Source organism: Palaemon carinicauda, chromosome 5 (genome assembly GCF_036898095.1).
Source record: "Palaemon carinicauda isolate YSFRI2023 chromosome 5, ASM3689809v2, whole genome shotgun sequence".
NCBI lineage: Eukaryota > Metazoa > Arthropoda > Malacostraca > Decapoda > Palaemonidae > Palaemon > Palaemon carinicauda.
In genome coordinates, this window is record NC_090729.1 from 116,828,930 (window position 1) to 116,848,823 (window position 19,894).

General features: G+C 36.6%; 1 protein-coding gene across 2 annotated transcripts in view; it reads left to right on the forward strand.

Moving 5' to 3' along the window:
* Positions 1-14,068, forward strand: part of LOC137641427 (uncharacterized) — a 193,072-nt gene extending 179,004 nt beyond the window's left edge. For both annotated transcript variants that reach the window (XM_068373966.1, XM_068373967.1), the window contains exon 20: positions 6,825-14,068. In XM_068373966.1, the coding sequence (XP_068230067.1) occupies positions 6,825-7,857 (1,033 nt within the window). In that variant the 3' untranslated portion in view covers positions 7,858-14,068. The remainder of the gene's footprint in view (positions 1-6,824) is intronic.
* The last annotated feature ends 5,826 nt before the right edge of the window (positions 14,069-19,894 follow it).

Below are 19,894 nucleotides of genomic sequence, written 5' to 3' on the forward strand. Positions count from 1 at the left end.
AGTAAGAGCTCTTAAGTACTATTTAAGACGGACAAAGCCATTACGAGGACGATCAGAAGCTTTATGGTGTTCTATCAAGAAGCCTGCTTTACCGGTGTCTAAGAACGCAGTTTCTTACTACATCAGGCTTCTGATTAGAGAGGCACATTCTCATCTGAAGGAAGAAGACCTTGCTTTGCTGAAGGTAAGGACTCATGAAGTTAGGGCTGTCGCTACTTCAGTGGCCTTCAAACAGAACCGTTCTATGCAGAGTGTTATGGATGCAACCTATTGGAGAAGCAAGTCAGTGTTCGCATCATTCTATCTCAAAGATGTCCAGTCTCTTTACGAGAACTGCTACACCCTGGGACCATTCGTAGCAGCGAGTGCAGTAGTAGGTGAGGGCTCAGCCACTACATTCCCTTAATCCCATAACCTTTTTTTTTTTAATCTTTCTCTTGAAATACTTTTTATTGTTGTTTTTTGGGTTGTACGGAAGGCTAAGAAGCCTTCCGCATCCTGGTTGATTTGGCGGGTGGTCAAATTCTTTCTTGAGAAGCGCCTAGATTAGAGGTTGTGATGAGGTCCTTTAGTATGGGTTGTAGCCCTTCATACTTCAGCACCTAGGAGTCGTTCAGCATCCTAAGAGGACCGCTAGGCTCAGTAAGGAAGACGTACTTAAAAAAGGCAGAGTAATAGTTCAAGTCGACTTCCTTACCAGGTACTTATTTATTTTATGTTGTTATTTTGAATAACTGCTTAAATGAAATACGGGATACTTAGCTTCTAATGTTAACATGTATACTGGTCTCCACCCACCACCCTGGGTGTGAATCAGCTACATGATCATCGGGTAAGATTAATATTGAAAAATGTTATTTTCATTAGTAAAATAAATTTTTGAATATACTTACCCGATGATCATGAATTTAAGGACCCTCCCTTCCTCCCCATAGAGAACCAGTGGACCGAGGAGAAAATTGAGTTCTTGTTGACAAGAAGTACTTGAGTACCTGCTCACAGATGGCGCTGTTGTGTACACCCCCACCTGTATAGCGATCGCTGGCGTATCCCGACCTTAGATTTCTGTCGGGCAACGGAGTTGACAGCTACATGATCATCGGGTAAGTATATTCAAAAATTTATTTTACTAATGAAAATAACATTTTGCAATTTGTTTGTAGTAACACAATTATAATTGACATAGTTTAATTTTTATTAATATTTTCGGAAACCGTATATTTTGCTGAAATTTAAGGGGGTTTAGTTCACGGGTTGGGGGGTTTGCTACCCCATCTGGCCTTATGCAAAAAAAAAAAAAACCGTAGGAAGGTGTTCTTGATCTACATATAGAGTGTCATAGCTACAAAGGCTATTGTGGCTGCCTAGAAAGCTCCTTGAAGATGTAAAAGCCAAAGTCAGATCTCCCTAATGAATCCTGTTAAATTAGAACAATCCTCAAAAGCCAGGGATTTACCGAACTAGCTTCCACTGAGTGTAATGTCCATTTTTATTAATTCATTTGTTTGTTTATATTATTAAATCTTCTGAAAAAATTAAAAGAATTGGATTGATTGACATCATTTCACTAGCTGGTTGCTTCGAGCTGCTCACCAACCTCTCATGGTAGACATACATTTTATTCCCTTTCATCAAAACGACCTATTATCTAATGGAAATCATGTTTGAAGAGCTTTTCAAGGCCAGCTTATCAAGATTTAAAATCCAAACAAGCCCAATTTAGTGAATTCTGCGTGCATTTTTACGAAATTCTAAAGTCTCCTTTTCTTTTAAAATCACTCTGTTCAAGCCAATGGCTTATTAATTTTCTTTTATGATTCAGGTTTATATAAGCTCAAATGAAAAAGAATGCAAGTGAGAATTATCAAGGTCTTGATGAAAATAAAAATATTTTCTCCCACTTTTGTATGAAATATTCCATCTTTTAAAGAGTTTTATTTATTTTTTTTTTAAAGTTACATGCCAATCCCCATTCCTTCTACACATTTTCCGTCCTTTTTACAAATCTAGGCTGGATATGGGCAGCTAGTTGCATGTCTTGTTGGCAATTGCATGGAAGATGCAGTCCTAGTTCACGTGACTTGCATGATTAGATCCAGGAATAGTAGAACTGTATGTCATGTAAACATGTCACGTTAATTTTGCTTATCCACTAATATAGCTGATAAGTAAAATTAATTTGATTATGATATTTCAAGCTGCATACTATTATTGTTTGTAGCTGTAGTGAACGACACCTCATAGTAACGGGGGTTTTTGAGGAGGGAGAAGTCTAATTGGAAAGGGATCTCTGGTAGTGGTATCACTCGCCCCAGTTTTAATACCGACACCCTTTACGGGTGAGCGAGCTGGATATATTCCTAGCATTCCATGCAACTTTTTTCTCTGGTATATTTAGCAGTATTTATACCTTTGAAATGGTGCTTTAAGGAGCATTTCACTGGGCGACACAGGTTCCTCGCCCAGATATAGATTTTTCCTTCGTCAAAATCCTTTTATTGTTTAAGTAAAAAGTATTCTATCAAAAACCATAGTATGTCGATTTAAAATGTGCACAGCAAAAGTTGTAGTAAATTGATCTTAGATGAGGCTTCAGTACTTAGGTATTGAAAACTAGAATACCTGTACTGTATATTGCTACAGTTATAGAATTTTATTTTTGGTGTCTTTTCAATCCTTGTATTTATCTGGTTCAATTGATTTAAAATATTGGTTGCATTTTATGCAGTACTGTATTAAGATTTGCAATCACGTTGACCTACTAATAAGAACCAATTATTTCAGTAAATCTTATCCAATACACATATGCTTTATGCCGGGGTTCTTAACCGGGGGTATCCATTCCCCATGGGGGTATGGGACTCGATCTCTGAGTACTGGTATTTATTTAATGTATGAATTCATACTTGGGTAAAATGTTTTCTTTCTTCTTTTGTGTAATAAAACTGAATTGTAAGAAATAAAGTTGATGATTTATAATCTGAAGCAAGTGAATTAAAGTTATAATGTAAAATAGTTGTAGGGGTTTGTATATTTATCATTTCTCATTTTCTTATTTTACTTTCAGTTAACAAATATGATTGCATTACATGGTCTATTCCTAAGTACTGTACAGTAAATTCCAGTTATTGACATATTCGGAAGACATACTGGCAAATAATAGGATTGGTAATAATTATTTCATCCGTCAAGTGAAGGGGGTATGGGAACATATTGGGCAATCCATTGGGGGTTTGGAAGCAACAAAAGGTTAAGAACCCCTGCTTTATGCTTTCAAGTGCAAGATTAGTGACAGAAAAGAAACCACTAAAATTATTTTAGCTTTCAAAGTAGCCCATCCTAAATGCTTGCACTCTTACACTGAGATGGCCCTTAAATAGCATTTGTTTATCATTCCAGTGTCACTTTATTCTGTCGCTAGCCGTTGTAACCATATCTGTAAGAATTACGATGATTTGTATGTCTGTGGACATCTCATGGTATCATGTTCATTTCTGATTTTTTTTCTCTACTGAATAACTGGAAGGATATCATCAGTGTGTTTCTATCATTTGATTCTACTAGTATCAGGTTTTATGCCAGTTCTTATAGTAGCCGCTTGATGGTGGAATATATTTACTACATTATACATGCTTAGATTTTAAAGGGGAGGTATGATATTTGAATGATGGGTGTGAGAAGTGTCAAGGGTTGTCAAAACATGAGATATCTTTTTTTTAAGTGTTTTTTTTACAAGAGATAGGAAGAAAGCACTCTTGAAAATGTTTGTTGAATATTAAGTTCAAGCAGCATTTCAGACCAAATAGCTATGTCACTTTCTTCCACCTCCATTCTCTTCTGCCTTCCCTCATTCTCCCTCTCATTATCTTCCACTCTGAGGTGCTTTTTCATATGGTTGGCACCTCTGCCCCTCATTTCCATTTCCTTTCCCCACACTCTGTCTCTGCCCTTATCTTCCACTTGGGTTCAAGCCGATATATTGTGAGATATTGAATCTTTGAAGAAAATAGTAGGTCATGTACCCTGGATATTTTATACCGGCACCCTCCTAAGTATTTACATTATCTCATTCTCTTATTAGTGAGAAAGAGCCTAGAATATTAGTTGACCATCAGAACTGTGATCTTGGTGGAGGCTTTGAATTTAGGAATATTGTGCCTTGTGATTTTAAGTGTCAATCACACCTGCCAATGTTGAATCTGCCTCCTGTTTGTAATGTTGTAATTGAAGAGGATTTATAGCTTCCATAAAGCACACTGAGACACAGGTTAGTGTGAAGCACATCCACCACCTCAGATGCACTATTGGGCAGTGAGGCACACTTATTGGCTCACATGGGTCCACTGAACTGCCAAACCCTTTTGCTACTGTTTTGGGTTTTGCTAATCACTCTTCCTCTATTAATGAACCATCACTTTTGTTTAGGTCTTTAGCTAATTTTTCATTTGCTTATATATTTTAAGAGCCTTTTCATATGTTTGGCACCTCTGCCTTCCCTTCATCCAGGCTTGCTTGGCTTTTGCGACTGTTGTTTCCTTACTAGAATTGATGATTCAGTCGTAGAATTTTCACCTGTAATGCGGACTCCTGTGGTTCAGTTCCGTTTCAATGCACCCTGCTGGTAGCACTATTAACCTTTCTGCTACACCCTCTGTGACGAAGAGAATTCTCTTTTCTTTTGCAGATTTATCCTTGGAATTAATCTATGACCCTTATGATTCTTGCTAGCTCGATTACCTCCTGAAGAGAAATTTGCTCCCAAATACAGGTTTTCATCAAGTACCCTGACTGCACTCTTGCATATGGCACTGGTGAAGTAATTCACTCCTTTCATGTATCATAGTAAAACTGAGAAGTTGACTTTGCTATTACATGAACAAATTGGTTTTCAAGTACTATAGTAGAAAATGACACTCCCTCTTGACTTTACGTCTACAGTAGTCCACTACCAGGGAAAGCCAAGTTACAGCTTATTAAGGAACAGATAGCAGGCAAAGAACAACTAAATTGATTTGCTCAAACTTCTTATCCTACTCAACCACTCAGCTTAAACTAAATGCGTTTACAACTTCAACCAGGTCAGTTATTTATCTTTAGCAGTTTGTTACAGGTCAGTTGTACATAGATCAAGTCAATTCTTACCTTATTCATCTTGCCAAAATAAGAACTATTCAAGCAAAGCCTAATGACACCCACCTCTATAGTTCCAGTGGAAGTGGGATTGTCTCCATTCTAGCCTCATTGGGCATTTTTAAAAGCAGAATCTTGGGTTCTGCAAGTTCCCAAGGAAAGCCATTGGCTTTCATTAGTGAAGGATCATACTTTAGTGGGTTCTCATGTAGCCTTCCTTACATACCCCAACATCCTGAAGATATTAATGACTCTACTACTAAGGCTTCTTTCACACTATGCATTTTTTCCCGCACACGAAGCGATCTCCGTACCTCAGGTATAGTGAACGAAAACCGCCGATATTGTGGTCGTCACTCGTAAATGATATCAGAAACACATTTGCAGATTTTTTGTGAGTGAAGAGGAAGCTTTGAGTGGGCAATATTCTTAGATATGAATATGGGATTTATGAATTGTAGTAATGAACGTCTTCATAACTAGATTTGTGCATTAATTATACAATTTCCTAAAGATCTTTGCAAAAGCTAGTTTGCCACGATTGATATACTAAGAATGTATGCAGGTGGAAAAGTGAATACTGTACACTTAACAAATTCATTATTTTCTTTATCATCCAGACTCAAAATCCTCCCTTACTCCAGAGCAAATTTCTTTCCAAGCCAATGTTACATATTAAATTTTGATTGTTTATTACCTCTCGTAGTTTATTTCATTATTTTTTATCCTCCCTGGGCTATTATTTTTGTGTTGGAGCCTTTGGGCTTATAGCATCTTGCTTTTCCAACTAGGATTATAGCTCAGCTTGTAATAATGAAAATGATAGAAACCACTAAAACCAATATATGGCTAGTGTGTTAGTCAACTGCTCATAGGCAATGGGCAGGGAATTTATAGGTTATATGGGTTAACCCACCCAAGGTTAGCAAGCATCCTCGGATTCTCGCGTTCCTCCCCTGTCTCACGAATAAGGAGGACTGACTGTACTCGTCAAACCCTTATTCTCATAGCTCTTGTAGCTGCCAAGAGGTTTACTAGGGAACAAGCCTTGTTGGCTTCTCAATTTGAGTGATTCTTTTCCCTTTTTCAAGAGTACACTTATTTGTGTATTGGAGACTTACTTTCACTTACAATATTTAGGTGAGAAGTATTCAAAGAAATTTTTATTTGCTTTCACTTTTTGTGTTTTGCCGAGGTAAATTTCTCTAGCCCTCCATGGTTACTGCTACCCCTCCATTTATGTAATTATGGTAGTTAGCTTAAGATTTATTCAAATAAAATTTTCTGGTTAAAAATGGTTTCAATATTTATCCAGCATTCTTATATAGATCCTCCATCTCCACACAATCTAGTAAGCTTACAAGTAAATTGACATTAGAATCTTAAACAAATTATATTTATGGGACACAAGCCAGTATTGAAAAGCACAAAGCGTATGAATATTAGGGAGCATTGAAATGATAATTTTTTATGAAAATATTTGTGGAATTGTAACATATTGTGCTACTAATCTGAGGATTGTTGTGGCTCTGAATACTGTAGTTTCCATTTATTTTGAGCTATGTTGTCTGCTTCGGATTTCATAGTATAATAAAATAGTTCTAAGCAAGGACAAAGAAATTGATTATTTACTTGTTACATGTATCATGTTATCTGTCATTTCTTTATTATCATCAAATATTTCATCATTACAGACTTGACGAGGAATTAATCCGACTGGGTCGACAGCATTATATGAGTAGAAGAGATTCAACAGTAGAATCCTTGACAGGAATTAAGGGTTTCAGCAGCATCCATGCTGCCAAAATGCAAATAGATCCTCAAGAAGCCTGTAGTAGTGTCATGGCTGAAGCAGAGAGAGCCAGCTGTTCAAGTGTAAATGAATTTCTCCCAAGGCTTCCAACAGTTCAGCAGAACAGCTCAGAAAGTGAAGAATGTCTACAGTCTGACCATGTACGTAAAGCAGGTGAACCAAGTCACTCTGACTCGAGTATGCCAAATGGAAGAACTCAAAAGGAGCCTCCGAATGTAGTGGTTAAGGAAAATAATAGTGCCAAAGACATTAAAAGCTCAAGTACAAAGTCGGTATCAAAATCAAACTGTATTAGAAGCAAAAGTGACAATGTGATGCCAAAGAAAGAAGTATGTGATAGTGTTGCAGTGCCAAAGATGAATTCCAAAGATCAACATGTAAGACATAAACGCTCTGCTTCCCGACCTTCATTACCTTCCACTGGTGTTGTACAGAATCATATACCCCAGGTACCAGTGATTGAACTTCAGGGCAGAACAGTTATATCCAGAACTCCTGTCAGCTGTCCAGATACCCCCCGCAATAGAGCAGTGCCTGCTTCATCCCATCGTGTAGTCTCTAAAAGCAATTCTGCTGATACCAGACGTCATATGGGTCAGGAGGAATTGGAGGAAATGGTGGTTCGAGGTTCTAGTTGCTCACCGGGACCAAGACGGGAGTCATGTAGAGGTTCTTCTCCTCCTCTTCTTTGTCACAATAAGATTTATCCACATCAAGGAGTACCCGTATCTCCCATAAGAGATCTGAATAGATCTTTAGTAAGCCCTGGAGACTCCTGGAGACCTCATCAAAGGCAGCAGGAAACTGGAATATCAAGTGGAAAGCCAACTTCACTTCGTGGAGTGACTGCAGAGTGTGAAGTCCATCCTTGTAATGTTGACCCACCTTCCCCCACAGAGTCTACCATGTTGTGACCCAAGCCTGGTCAAGTCTTACCATTTCCTATTTGCCTTACTGTATTTCGAACTTTGGCATCATTCATAACTAATCTCTCTTCGTCCATTCTTACCACAACAAGAACGCACAACAATCAGTCATTCTTTCAAATGCTTTAATTGTCATTATGCATTTCATGAGTTCATCATTTCATATCCGTCTCACGGTCACAAACAAAGGATCGGCAAAAGCTTGCCAGTCCCGATTGCAAATTGATTAATTTTGTCTTTAATGTTTAGTTTTTAACTAAATTCCTGAAAGTATGTTTTCAATCCTCTACTCTGTGGTGTTTACTATATTTTTCTTTTCTAGTAAGCCTCAGATAGTAACATTATTCTATATTCATCACATTTTCCTTCAGAAAATTCATAATTTACGTAATGATATATTCTTAAAGAGTACGACTCGCATTGATACTACAACAGCCACTTTCCTGGACTTATGCATATCACAGTTATTGTCATCTTGAAATGATAAAATACCCAAGCTGTTCATCATACTGGTTAGAGATAAACTTGTACATTGGTACAGCAGTATGTCAATGGCAATCTTTATCTTCTATGAAATTACAGTTGTAGTCTAATCTAAGTGACTTCTATGTACAGTATGAAATAGTAAATCATTGTCTTGTCACTTTTCAAAACAGCAAATTACACACTCAATACCTTGATTATTATTCAAGTTATCATTAATTTTCTTTTTAGTCAACTGTGTTGAAGGATCTGAACTCCTTTGATTAAGGTCATGTTTCTGATATAGTATTTTCTTTCACCTTTTGTCAGTTTATTTTCATCCGATGGTGCCTTCGATATAGATTTTGCTCCTTTATGTTAGGATAACTTTTAGTGTTTGATGTCATATTCTTGGTGAACCCCTACATGGTTTTTAAGAATTCCCTTTCTGAATTATTTTCTACGTTTCAGTTTTACGCATGAAGATATGATCCCTCAACACCATCAGGTGAAAGTAAACTGACTGCAGAATGACCTAGTTTTGTGGGTTACTTCACTTTAATTCTTAAGCATCATATCTATAATGAGCATCATGAAATGGATTTGCCGTGAGGATATATTGTTGGTGTTGAAATTGCAGTATATGTTTTATTTGAATCACTTGACATATTTAAATATGTTCATGTATCTATGAAGAAAAAAGAGTATTGATTCCAGCCATAGCTTTTCATGTGACAACTGAATAATTTAACTACTTAGAATCTGACTTCTTTTGTCATTGCTTAGTAATTTGGTTAGTACTTTTAAATCTGCTTTTGTATTAAGGATTATCTGATATATATTAATTGAAATCCCGTGTTGTTATAACACTTTTGTCTAATCTGGAGGGTTGTGGTGGCCGATGTGGTAACGTCTCTGACTGGTGAACGCCTCACTGGGGTTTGAGTCCTGCTCAGACTCATTAGTTTCTTTGGTTGCTGTAACCTCACCATCTTTGTGAGCTAAATATGGGGGTGTTTGGGGGAACCTATAGGTCTATCTGCTGAGTCATCAGCAACCATTGTCTGACCCTCCTTGGTCCTAGCTTGTGTGGAGAGGGGACTTGGGTGCAGATCATACAGTATGTATACATGGTCAGTCTCTAGGGTATTGTCCTGCTTGATAGGGAAATGCCACTGTCCCTTGCCTCTGCCATTCATGACTGGCCTTGAAACCCTTTAAGTTAATAAGATTAACACCTGAATTCATTGCATATTTCACGTTTTCACAAATTTCTTACTTGGGGTCAGAAGAACTGCTTAAAAGTTGAATTTTTTTATAGAATTGTAATTACTTGAAAATAGCTACTTGTAGATTTCTTGTTGTTACCTGCCAAGTCGTACTTTTAATTAAAGTTCTAGCTGCCATTTTCACCATCTTAAGATAAATATAATTATGTTGCAACCACCTCCCCGTTTTGTCTGTTGGTTCAGTTCCTGAGAGCTATTTTATATTGAACCACATATCTTATACATGTATAATTAATTTTTTCCATATCTAAGGAAGTTTCTTATCTGAGCAAAGGTTTGGTAGATTTACTATACGATTGTAAGAATTGTCATAAGTGATACTTTATGAATGGTATGGATTTGGATACAATTATGAATGTAGTTAACCAAGAAAAGTTACACAAAATTTCTCAAAGGAAGCATTTTATTAAGAGATAAACAGTACTTCGGCAACTCTAATTGAATAGCATTGGAAGTGCCAGAGAATTTCAACAACTTTTTGCTACAGCAGTCACAGCATACAGTTTTTTCAATTTATATCTAGTATTTGTTTGTTATTGGTAGCATTATAATTGGCTGAAAAGAGCAGGAATGGTATCCAACAAACGATAGGTCAGTTCCTTGTAAGAGCAAAAAATTAATAGCTACTGAGTCATCACCTGATTTTGATGCCAAAGTACCACTGTCATCAATGTTAGGTTTTATAGCAAAGTAACCTCACATAGCAGCTAGGTCACCGCCAACAACCACATTGTCTTCATCCTCCTCCAACAACTAGTTCATCACTTCAAACTACACCTTCTTTTGTGTCAAGTAAGAAGAGATGCTATGTTTATGGTGGAGTGACCTCTGTTAATATTACTGTAAATAGATATTTTAACATTGTACAGTATCTGGTTTTTATAAAGTAATAGCAGGTTGCTAGTACTAAGTCGTCAATTGTGTCGCTATAGGGAACATATAAGTTAATTTATAGCGTGAAATTCCAACCAATGTCAAAAGTCTACTTCCGTCTCTTCTCTTGGTACTTATAAACGAAGTGAAGTTGAATATTATTGTATTAGCTGTGAAAAATTATGTTCAACAAAATAATTGAAAAGACTAAGTAAACTTGCATTATATTTCAATACAGATATTGTAAGTTGATGATTTTCCATGAGATAGGGAAAGTTAACTAGAATTTGTAAAGAACAAGTGTTTTACGTGAATGTTATTGATTCCTTTTAGTGAGCATTGTCTTTCAACTCGCAATCAGACATTAAAAGAAGCAAGACCATCTCCGACCCTAAAATGAGATGGTCTCGGATAGAAAACTAATTCACTTATGAGGTTCAATTCAATACCAGAATGCTATTTAGACAAAACTACCTATCTCGCGTTAAAATATTGCACAGGCTTTTGCTCTGGAAACAGCTTGGAAGTGAAGGTTAAATTGTGAAACGGATATTTATAGTGATGTTACGGAATTGAAGTTGTTGAGGATACATGAAATTAAGTAACAATCAACAGTAGTATTCTGATTATGTAAGTAGCATTGGCATGCCAGGTTAGTGGTAGTGATTTGAGAAGCAAAATTTTTAATGCTAATATTGAGTATGCTAATTATAACAACTTGAAGAATATCTCACTATTATCTTTTGCAGGAATTTTCAGACATTTAATTCTTAAACAGAACTGAAGCAACATTTCTATGTAGAGTTGTTTATCACAACTTGAAGAATATCTCACTATTATCTTTTGCAGGAATTTTCAGACATTAAATTCTTAAACAGTACTGACGTAACATTTCTATGTAGAGTTGGTTTTGGATCTGTTAAAATAAAACTGCAGTACAGTACTATAGTGTATGTCTTAACTATCAGACAGGGTAAAATAGTGTAACATGTGACAAGTTATGAATTACAATGATAGCTAAGAAAGCTTACCTTATGCAGCGCTCCATATTGGGAATGACATAATATCTCGAGTGCTTATACCCAAGATAGACCATTTGAAATTGAACAAAACTGTTGTATGCTATGTACAATAGACACAAAAAGAAAAAAAAAATGCTAGATAGATGATAGTTAAGACTAGTTAGAAAGTGGATGTAAGGGAAGGTGAGTTTGGCATAATCAACCAATATCATTTGTAACTAATAAAACTTGTGCGTTCAGTTAACTGACAAAAATATGAATCAGTATTTAGCTGAATTTTTTTATAGATTTATTGTAAATGGAAATTGAATGTAAAATGTGGACTGTCTCAAGTTTCTGATTTGAGAGAAATGTTTCTCTATATCAACTTTTACTATCATGTTATTCCTTCTCAGTCAGACAAGATTAAGTTTGTGAAATCTAAGCTGTATTTATATAAACTATAAAAAACCCCAGGTTAACTCTTATAGTGTTGTAGAGGGTCTGAGGGAGAATTCTTAGGTTCTTTGAATATTTTATTTAATTTTGTTGTTTTTTTTATATTAAATCAGTTGTCATTTCTGTGGTTTGTTTTAGGTTGCTAAGTTTTATTTGTTAGTTTTTTAACTGTCTGTACTAAATGTTCAAACTACCAAATGATATGAGTTTTCATATCTTATTCCTTTACTCACCTTTAGTATCTATACTTTCACATTTTTCCTTTGATATCCAAAAGTTGACTCACGGCTATTCATTTCGAATGAAAATACTCTACCGAAAATTCTTTGCTAGTTTTTACGGCCCTTATGCTTTACAAAATTTCCAGCATGAAGTACCCACGTAACTTGTGTCTTTCCTACACTTATCTGTGATTATTCAGTGTTTAAGTAAATGATAACAGAAAAATGTCTTTGAATAGGCAAAACATGTCCTGTTTAATAAATACTTTAGTCTTTTCTTCCCCTGATAATATACGCTTCCATTTTATAGAGACAGTACTGATAGTCATACATAGGAGAATATGTATTTTGTTAATTTACTTCTCTCAGATGTCTATTTATTAGGTATAAGATATGTTTTTAAAAGTTTGAATTTGAAGAGTTAATATATCGATGAAGTTTATTATAAATTGTTCTAAAAAAAAAATGTGACAAATGCGTAGTTTGTAGAGTACAATTTTGTACAATGGTTTAATTTTTACGATTTTGTAAAAATATGAAGATTATTACCTGTTGTAAATGAACATTACTGTAAGTTTATAGAAAACTTCCAGTATTTAACAACATCTAATATCACTACCTAGAGAGCAATTGTGTTGAGAGAGTGATACTAGTCGACGAGGTATAAATGTCTTTTGTGAAGTGGGCTCAGCTCATAGACAGTATTCTTTAGAAAAGTTAATGAGTAGATAAGTAACAGGCTGGTATATGTCACCACAATTCTTGTACATATATTTTGCTTCTCTTGAGTTCACTCTCATTTCTATAATATACTCATTAAGAACTGAGCATTTATTTTGGGTAATGATATTTTGGCCAGAACGTTGTAAATAGTTTAATGATAATGAGCATATGGTAAATCCATGTCAAGAGAGAAAGCTGAAGGATTTTATATGAAAATTTGGCCCCTTATATAGTTACTTCAGGAAGCAACGTTTTAATCAATTGTCAAAAGTGGGAGAGTTGTTTGTTCCCTTTAGTACCTGTATATTATCTATCTTTTTTTGTGTCTTTATTTCATTGCATTATCTATTTTGATGCTTGCCTTCATAGAATTATTTTTTGTTTAAAATTGAGAAAATAATTTTATAATGGCCATTGGGATTCTCTTAGTGTTTCTTATTTTTTGTATTGTATCTTTAAATTCTTGATATATAACAATGGGGCTGTAGCTATGGAAACATTCAGTGGTGTGATTAATACATTACTTTTAGAAGCATGTAGAAGGAATCTCAGCCCTGTTAAAGACATGAATGGAAAACCTTCTCGTGGATTTAAAATAATTAGTTTTCTTATTTATTTAAAAGATGTTTTGTCTGAAGTGCACAAGCCTTCTTTCCATATGATAGGTTTGACTGTTTCTTGTTCTTGTATGATAATCTTTGATTTTGGTATGAAACAAGACATTAAAGAAGAGTGTTATACACAGTGTAACATCTAAATGGTGGTCCATATAGATTTTTGTGTTAGATATTGAGTATCCAGTTAAATAAAACTGGAAATAGTGAAATTTATCTTGGAGGAATTACATTTTATTCCTACAAATAAGTAGCTGATATTCAGAATGGTACAGAAAACATGGCAATTTGTTGTATAGCTCTGTACCATACTAGCAATAAAAAAAAACATCAAAAAGATAACATTAGGGATACATATATGTCTGTGAGACACTGCATATGCTTTTATTAAAACAGTAGAGCTGCTGCTGCTTATGTATTTTAAATAATTTGAATAAATTTCGGTTGTTAAGATCCTTAAGGACATTCATTATTTTCTTATAGAAGACTATTTTTTCTAATCTTGCCCTGTTCATGCCTTCATGTAACTTTCATCACTTTGAAAAATTATTTTTTCAAGTCAGTGAATAAAAATCTTTGTTAATGAAAATTTTCTTCGACCCAGTGTTTACACTTTGTGGTTAGTCAGAACAGCCTTGTTCTTACTTTGTTTAAAATAGCATCTAGTAAAATAATATACATATAATGTAATAGCATATCCACAATGAATTCCTATCAGGAGTAGTGTAAAAGCTACATAATACTGTACATTTGTAGGGACAAGAATACCTTGTTTCAAGGTAATAAAAAGGCTTCATGTATCATGTAAGCAAGCAGAAAATAAAGTTGGGCATACTCCTGTACTTAGAAACACTTATTTGTCAGATAGGCTTTATCTCATATGAAATGGAAAGCAAATTGAAAACTGAAGCGTAAGTAGTTTTTTGTGGGATAATGTGATCTGTGGTTTCCAAAAACTTTCCTGTAAAAGGCCAGAACAGGGAGCACAATGTGACATAAAATTACCAAAGAAATATCATCTCCCCTGCTCAAGGACCAGGTTTTCAAAGTGCAAAGCACAAACTCAGTGTTTATAAAGGAGACCATATACCATGGTCTTCCACTGTCTTTGGGTAGAATTCTCTTGCTTGAGGGTACACTGAGGCACACTATTCTATCTTGTTTCTCTTCCTCTTTTTTTTTGAAGTTTTAATAGTTTATACAGTATATGAAAGATCTATATCAATCCTGTTACTTTTCTTAAAATATTTTATTTCAATTGTTCATAACTTCTCTGGTAGTTTATTTATTTCCTTGTTTCCTCTCCTCACAGGACTATTTTTCTCTGCTGGAGCACTTGGGCTTATAGCATCCTTCTTTTCCAACTAGGGTTGTAGCTTAGCTACATAGTAATAATGATAATAATATTGAACCTGTCCCAACACCTTCAATGCTGAAATCATCTGGCAACCAATATGTCGTCTCTGAGAACCAATACTAATACTGGAGACAAGGCTGTATTAGCACAAATTTACCCCAAGACACCGTATTGTTTTGTCGGTCAGCTTTCAGTGAGAAGTCAATATTTACCTTCAAGTTAAGTAACAGGAATCAAGTTATGGTTAGTGATCCCCTATTCTTAGTAGTAGTGTTAATGTAATTTGGTGATTTATTTACTGTTCAAGATCGGTTCGTACAGCATGTGTCGCCATTCAATCCCCAGCTTTTTTAGCAGGTTGAAGGTGTTTAAGTTTTGGTTTTGTATAACCTCTAACAGTTTTATGACATTTTATTCCCCCTTCATTTTATCTTGATATTAGTTTGCTAAGTGTAATCCTATCCATGTCTTTTCAGCTAACATGGCCTAGTATTTTTTCACAGTTCCTGGTATATGATGCCTTTCACTTCAGCTTTCACAATCAGCTAGGTAATGTTTATATATAGTTATTATCACAAAATTATATGGTTTTCTTTTGTTCCAACTTTAATTGAAGACCCCTTTTATAGGTTTAGGTTAGCATAGCATAGCCTAAAGTCCTTAGCACATTCCAACCTAATATACAAATGTTTATTCTATTGATAGTCATTACACTGCTGTTTTATCGGTAGCTTTCAGTAATTAGCAAGCCAAAGATATTTAGCAAAGGGCCATTGTACATGAATAGGCTAAATTCTGAATGTTATTTATTGAAATGCATAATTTTAGTTGAATTGTTTAACTTCGGGTTAGGCAGGGGTGTGTAATTAGCTTTTGGATAACACAGTTTAATAGCTGTATTTTTATCAGTAAGAGAGATGATTATGGAAAGATGAATAACTCATAATTTTTTAGCCAGTTTTGTATTATTTTCACTTACAGGGAAATATTTGTGAAGACAGTATACGAACATGTGGGGATGGAAATGTTCTCTCCCCTCCCCAATGATTATTAATGATCAGGGGAGGTGCTAGCCTGTAGCTTTTCCAGGTGACTGGATCTTCTTCCTTCTTGAAGGGGTATTGGTGGACCAGGTCCCCTTCCTAGTTGTAGTTTTTGGGTTGGAGGATGTTTTAGGCTCTGAAGAGGAGGCTACCTTACTCCGAGGCTCTTCAGAGGAGACTGGTATCCTTTGAGTGATCCATCGGGGTTTGGTCAGCTTGCTAGGTTGCCTCCAAGCCAGTTTCCGCTAGGCAGTCTACCATTCCTCCTGGATTCGGGCAGCTTGCGTCCCCTGCGGACACCTCGGTTATTGCTTAAATAGTTGAGGCATCGATCCACTTCCTCTATTCGGATTCTGCTCAAGGCTCTACCAATCCTGGGAGTTTCTGCACTCCCTCCACTACCTTTCTGCCCTAGACTGTTGACAACGATGAGCACTGAAGAGTTGTGTTTCAATAGATATAAAGCATACAGAACTTCTGCCCTTATCACCAAGAAGTAGAATAGAAAAGTAGGAATTACATTTTCACTTTTTTATTTCCATTTTAATATGTATTTCCTTCCTCTCTTTATATGCTAATGGATTACGACAACACTCTGTCTTTTAATTAGCCTCAAAAACTGCAAAGGAAAAGACAAAATATTGCGTATGCCATTAGATTGTGTAAGTCTTTTGTTCTCTCCTCATCCTTCCTCCCATGATTTTTAATGTTTTTAATGTTCTGGAATGAATTAACTAGGTGTGTAGAAGGACTGGGTAGAAGGAATTATGTAGTTGTTATGGGTGACTTAAATGCTAGAGTGGGGGCTGGAGAGGTAGAAGGTGTCATTGGGAAGTATGGCATACCAGGTGAAAATGAGAGTGGTGAGAGACTGGTAGACATGTGTGTTGAACAAGAGATGGTAATAAGTGCTAGCTTCTTTAAAAAGAAAGATAAAAATAAGTATACATGGGTAAGAGTGGCAAATGGAAGAGTAGTAGAAAGGGCATTAATGGATTATGTGTTTATAACTAAAAGAATGTTTGGAAGATTGAAAGACGTGCACTTGTTTAGGGGTATGGCTAACGGTATGTCTGATCATTTTTTGGTGGAAGGAAAATTAGTTGTAGCAAAAGAGTGGGGGAATAGAGTAGGTGGATGTAAAAGGGAGGTAGTGAGGATTGAAGAGCTAATAAAACCGGGGGTAAAAAGTAAATATCGGGAAAGGTTGAAAATGGCATATGACGAGGTGAGAGTAAGAGAAACTGGTAATTTAGAGGAGGAGTGGAAGTTAGTAAAAGAAAATTTTGTTGGGATTGCAAGTGATGTATGTGGCAAGAAGGTTGTTGGAGGCAGCATGAGGAAGGGCAGTGAATGGTGGAATGAAGGAGTGAAGGTAAAAGTGGAAGAGAAAAAGAGGGCTTTTGAAGAATGGCTGCAGAGTAATAGTATAGAGAAGTATGAAAAATATAGAGAGAAAAATGTGGAAGTAAAGCGCAAGGTACGTGAGGCAAAGAGGGCAGCTGGCCTGAGGTGGGGTCAGGGATTGGGTCAGTCATATGAAGAGAATAAGAAGAAGTTTTGGAAAGAAGTGAAGAGAGTAAGGAAGGCTGGCGGAAGAATTGAAGAGACAGTGAAAGATGGAAATGGAAGGTTGTTAAAAGGAGAGGAGGCAAGGAAAAGGTGGGCGGAATATTTTGAAAGTTTGCTGAATGTTGAGGATAATAGGGAGGCAGATATAATTGCTGTTCCAGGTGTTGAGGTGCCAGTGATGGGAGATGAGAATGAGAGAGATTACAATAGATGAAGTGAGGAGAGCACTAGATGAAACGAGAGTAGGAAAAGCATCTGGTATGGATGGTGTGAAAGCTGAGATGTTGAAGGAAGGGGGCGTGACTGTACTTGAATGGTTGGTGAGATTGTTAATATGTGTTTTGTGTTGTCAATGGTACCAGTAGATTGGGTTTGTGCGTGTATTGTACCACTATATAAGGGTAAGGGAGATGTGCATGAGTGTTGTAATTCAAGAGGTATTAGTTTGAGTGTAGTTGGAAAAGTGTATGGTAGAGTATTGATTAATAGGATTAAGGATAAAACAGAGAATGCAATCTTGGAAGTACAGGGTGGTTTTAGAAGAGGTAGGGGTTGTATGAATCAGATTTTTACAGTTAGGCAGATATGCGAGAAATATTTAGCAAAAGGTAAGGAGGTGTATGTTGTGTTTATGGATCTGGAGAAAGCATATGATAGAGTTGATAGGAAAGCAATGTGGAATGTGATGAGGTTATATGGAGTTGGTGGAAGGTTGTTGCAAGCAGTGAAAAGTTTCTACAAAGGTAGTAAAGCATGTGTTAAAATAGGAAATGAAGTGAGTGATTGGTTTCCGGTGAGAGTGGGGCTGAGACAGGGATGTGTGATGTCGCCGTGGTTGTTTAACTTGTATGTTGATGGAGTGGTGAGAGAGGTGAATGCTCGAGTGCTTGGACGAGGATTAAAACTGGTAGGCGAGAATGACCATGAATGGGAGGTAAATCAGTTGTTGTTTGCGGATGATACTGTACTGGTAGCAGACACAGAAGAGAAGCTTGACCGACTAGTGACAGAATTTGGAAAGGTGTGTGAGAGAAGGAAGTTGAGAGTTAATGTGGGTAAGAGTAAGGTTGTGAGATGTACGAGAAGGGAAGGTGGTGCAAGGTTGAATGTCATGTTAAATGGAGAGTTATTTGAGGAGGTGGATCAGCTTAAGTACTTGGGGTCTATTGTTGCAGCAAATGGTGGAGTGGAAGCAGATGTACGTCAGAGAGTGAATGAAGGTTGCAAAGTGTTGGGGGCAGTTAAGGGAGTAGTAAAAAATAGAGGGTTGGGCATGAATGTAAAGAGAGTTCTATATGAGAAAGTGATTGTACCAACTGTGATGTATGGATCGGAGTTGTGGGGAATGAAAGTGATGGAGAGACAGAAATTGAATGTGTTTGAGATGAAGTGTCTAAGGAGTATGGCTGGTGTATCTCGAGTAGATAGGGTAAGGAACGAAGTGGTGAGGGAGAGAACGGGTGTAAGAAATGAGTTAGCGGCTAGAGTGGATATGAATGTGTTGAGGTGGTTTGGCCATGTTGAGAGAATGGAAAATGGCTGTCTGCTAAAGAAGGTGATGAATGCAAGAGTTGATGGGAGAAGTACAAGAGGAAGGCCAAGGTTTGGGTGGATGGATGGTGTGAAGAAAGCTCTGGGTGATAGGAGGATAGATGTGAGAGAGGCAAGAGAGCGTGCTAGAAATAGGAATGAATGGCGAGCGATTGTGACGCAGTTCCAGTAGGCCCTGCTGCTTCCTCCGGTGCCTTAGATGACCGCGGAGGTAGCAGCAGTAGGGGAGTCAGCATTATGAAGCTTCATCTGTGGTGGAAATGTGGGAGGTTGGGCTGTGGCACCCTAGCAGTTCCAGCTGAACTCGGTTGAGTCCCTGATTAGGCTGAAGGAACATAGAGAGTAGAGGTCCCCTTTTTGTTTTGTTTCATTGTTGGTGTCGGCTACCCCCCAAAATTGGGGGAAGTGCCTTGGTATATGGATGGACTTTAATTTATTCAACATTTCATTTCAGCCTATTTTTTTTCCTCCACCACTCATTATGTAAACTATTTGTTCACCTCAGAGGAGTAAGCTCGAACCAGGCACTGATCTCACGCTAGATCGGCCCTTTCCCCTTCCCCCTTCCCACACAATACACATCCCCATTTTTGTTGATAATATGATGTCGAACATTTTTATTAAAATATTCCATAAAATAATTAATTATATTACTGAAAAATAAGCATTAGTGACAATTATGAACTTGAAAAAATATGGAAGATTTTATCTAACTGCTGGAGACTCGAGTGCCAATGCAAAATGTGGGAGATCCTGTATTTTCAAATGAGGGAGACTCCCGCAAGGTGTGGTAGTGTTGGTAGATCTGTTGAAATGTGTAAATTTCTTAATTTTTTCTCAATAACTTTATACAATGTATA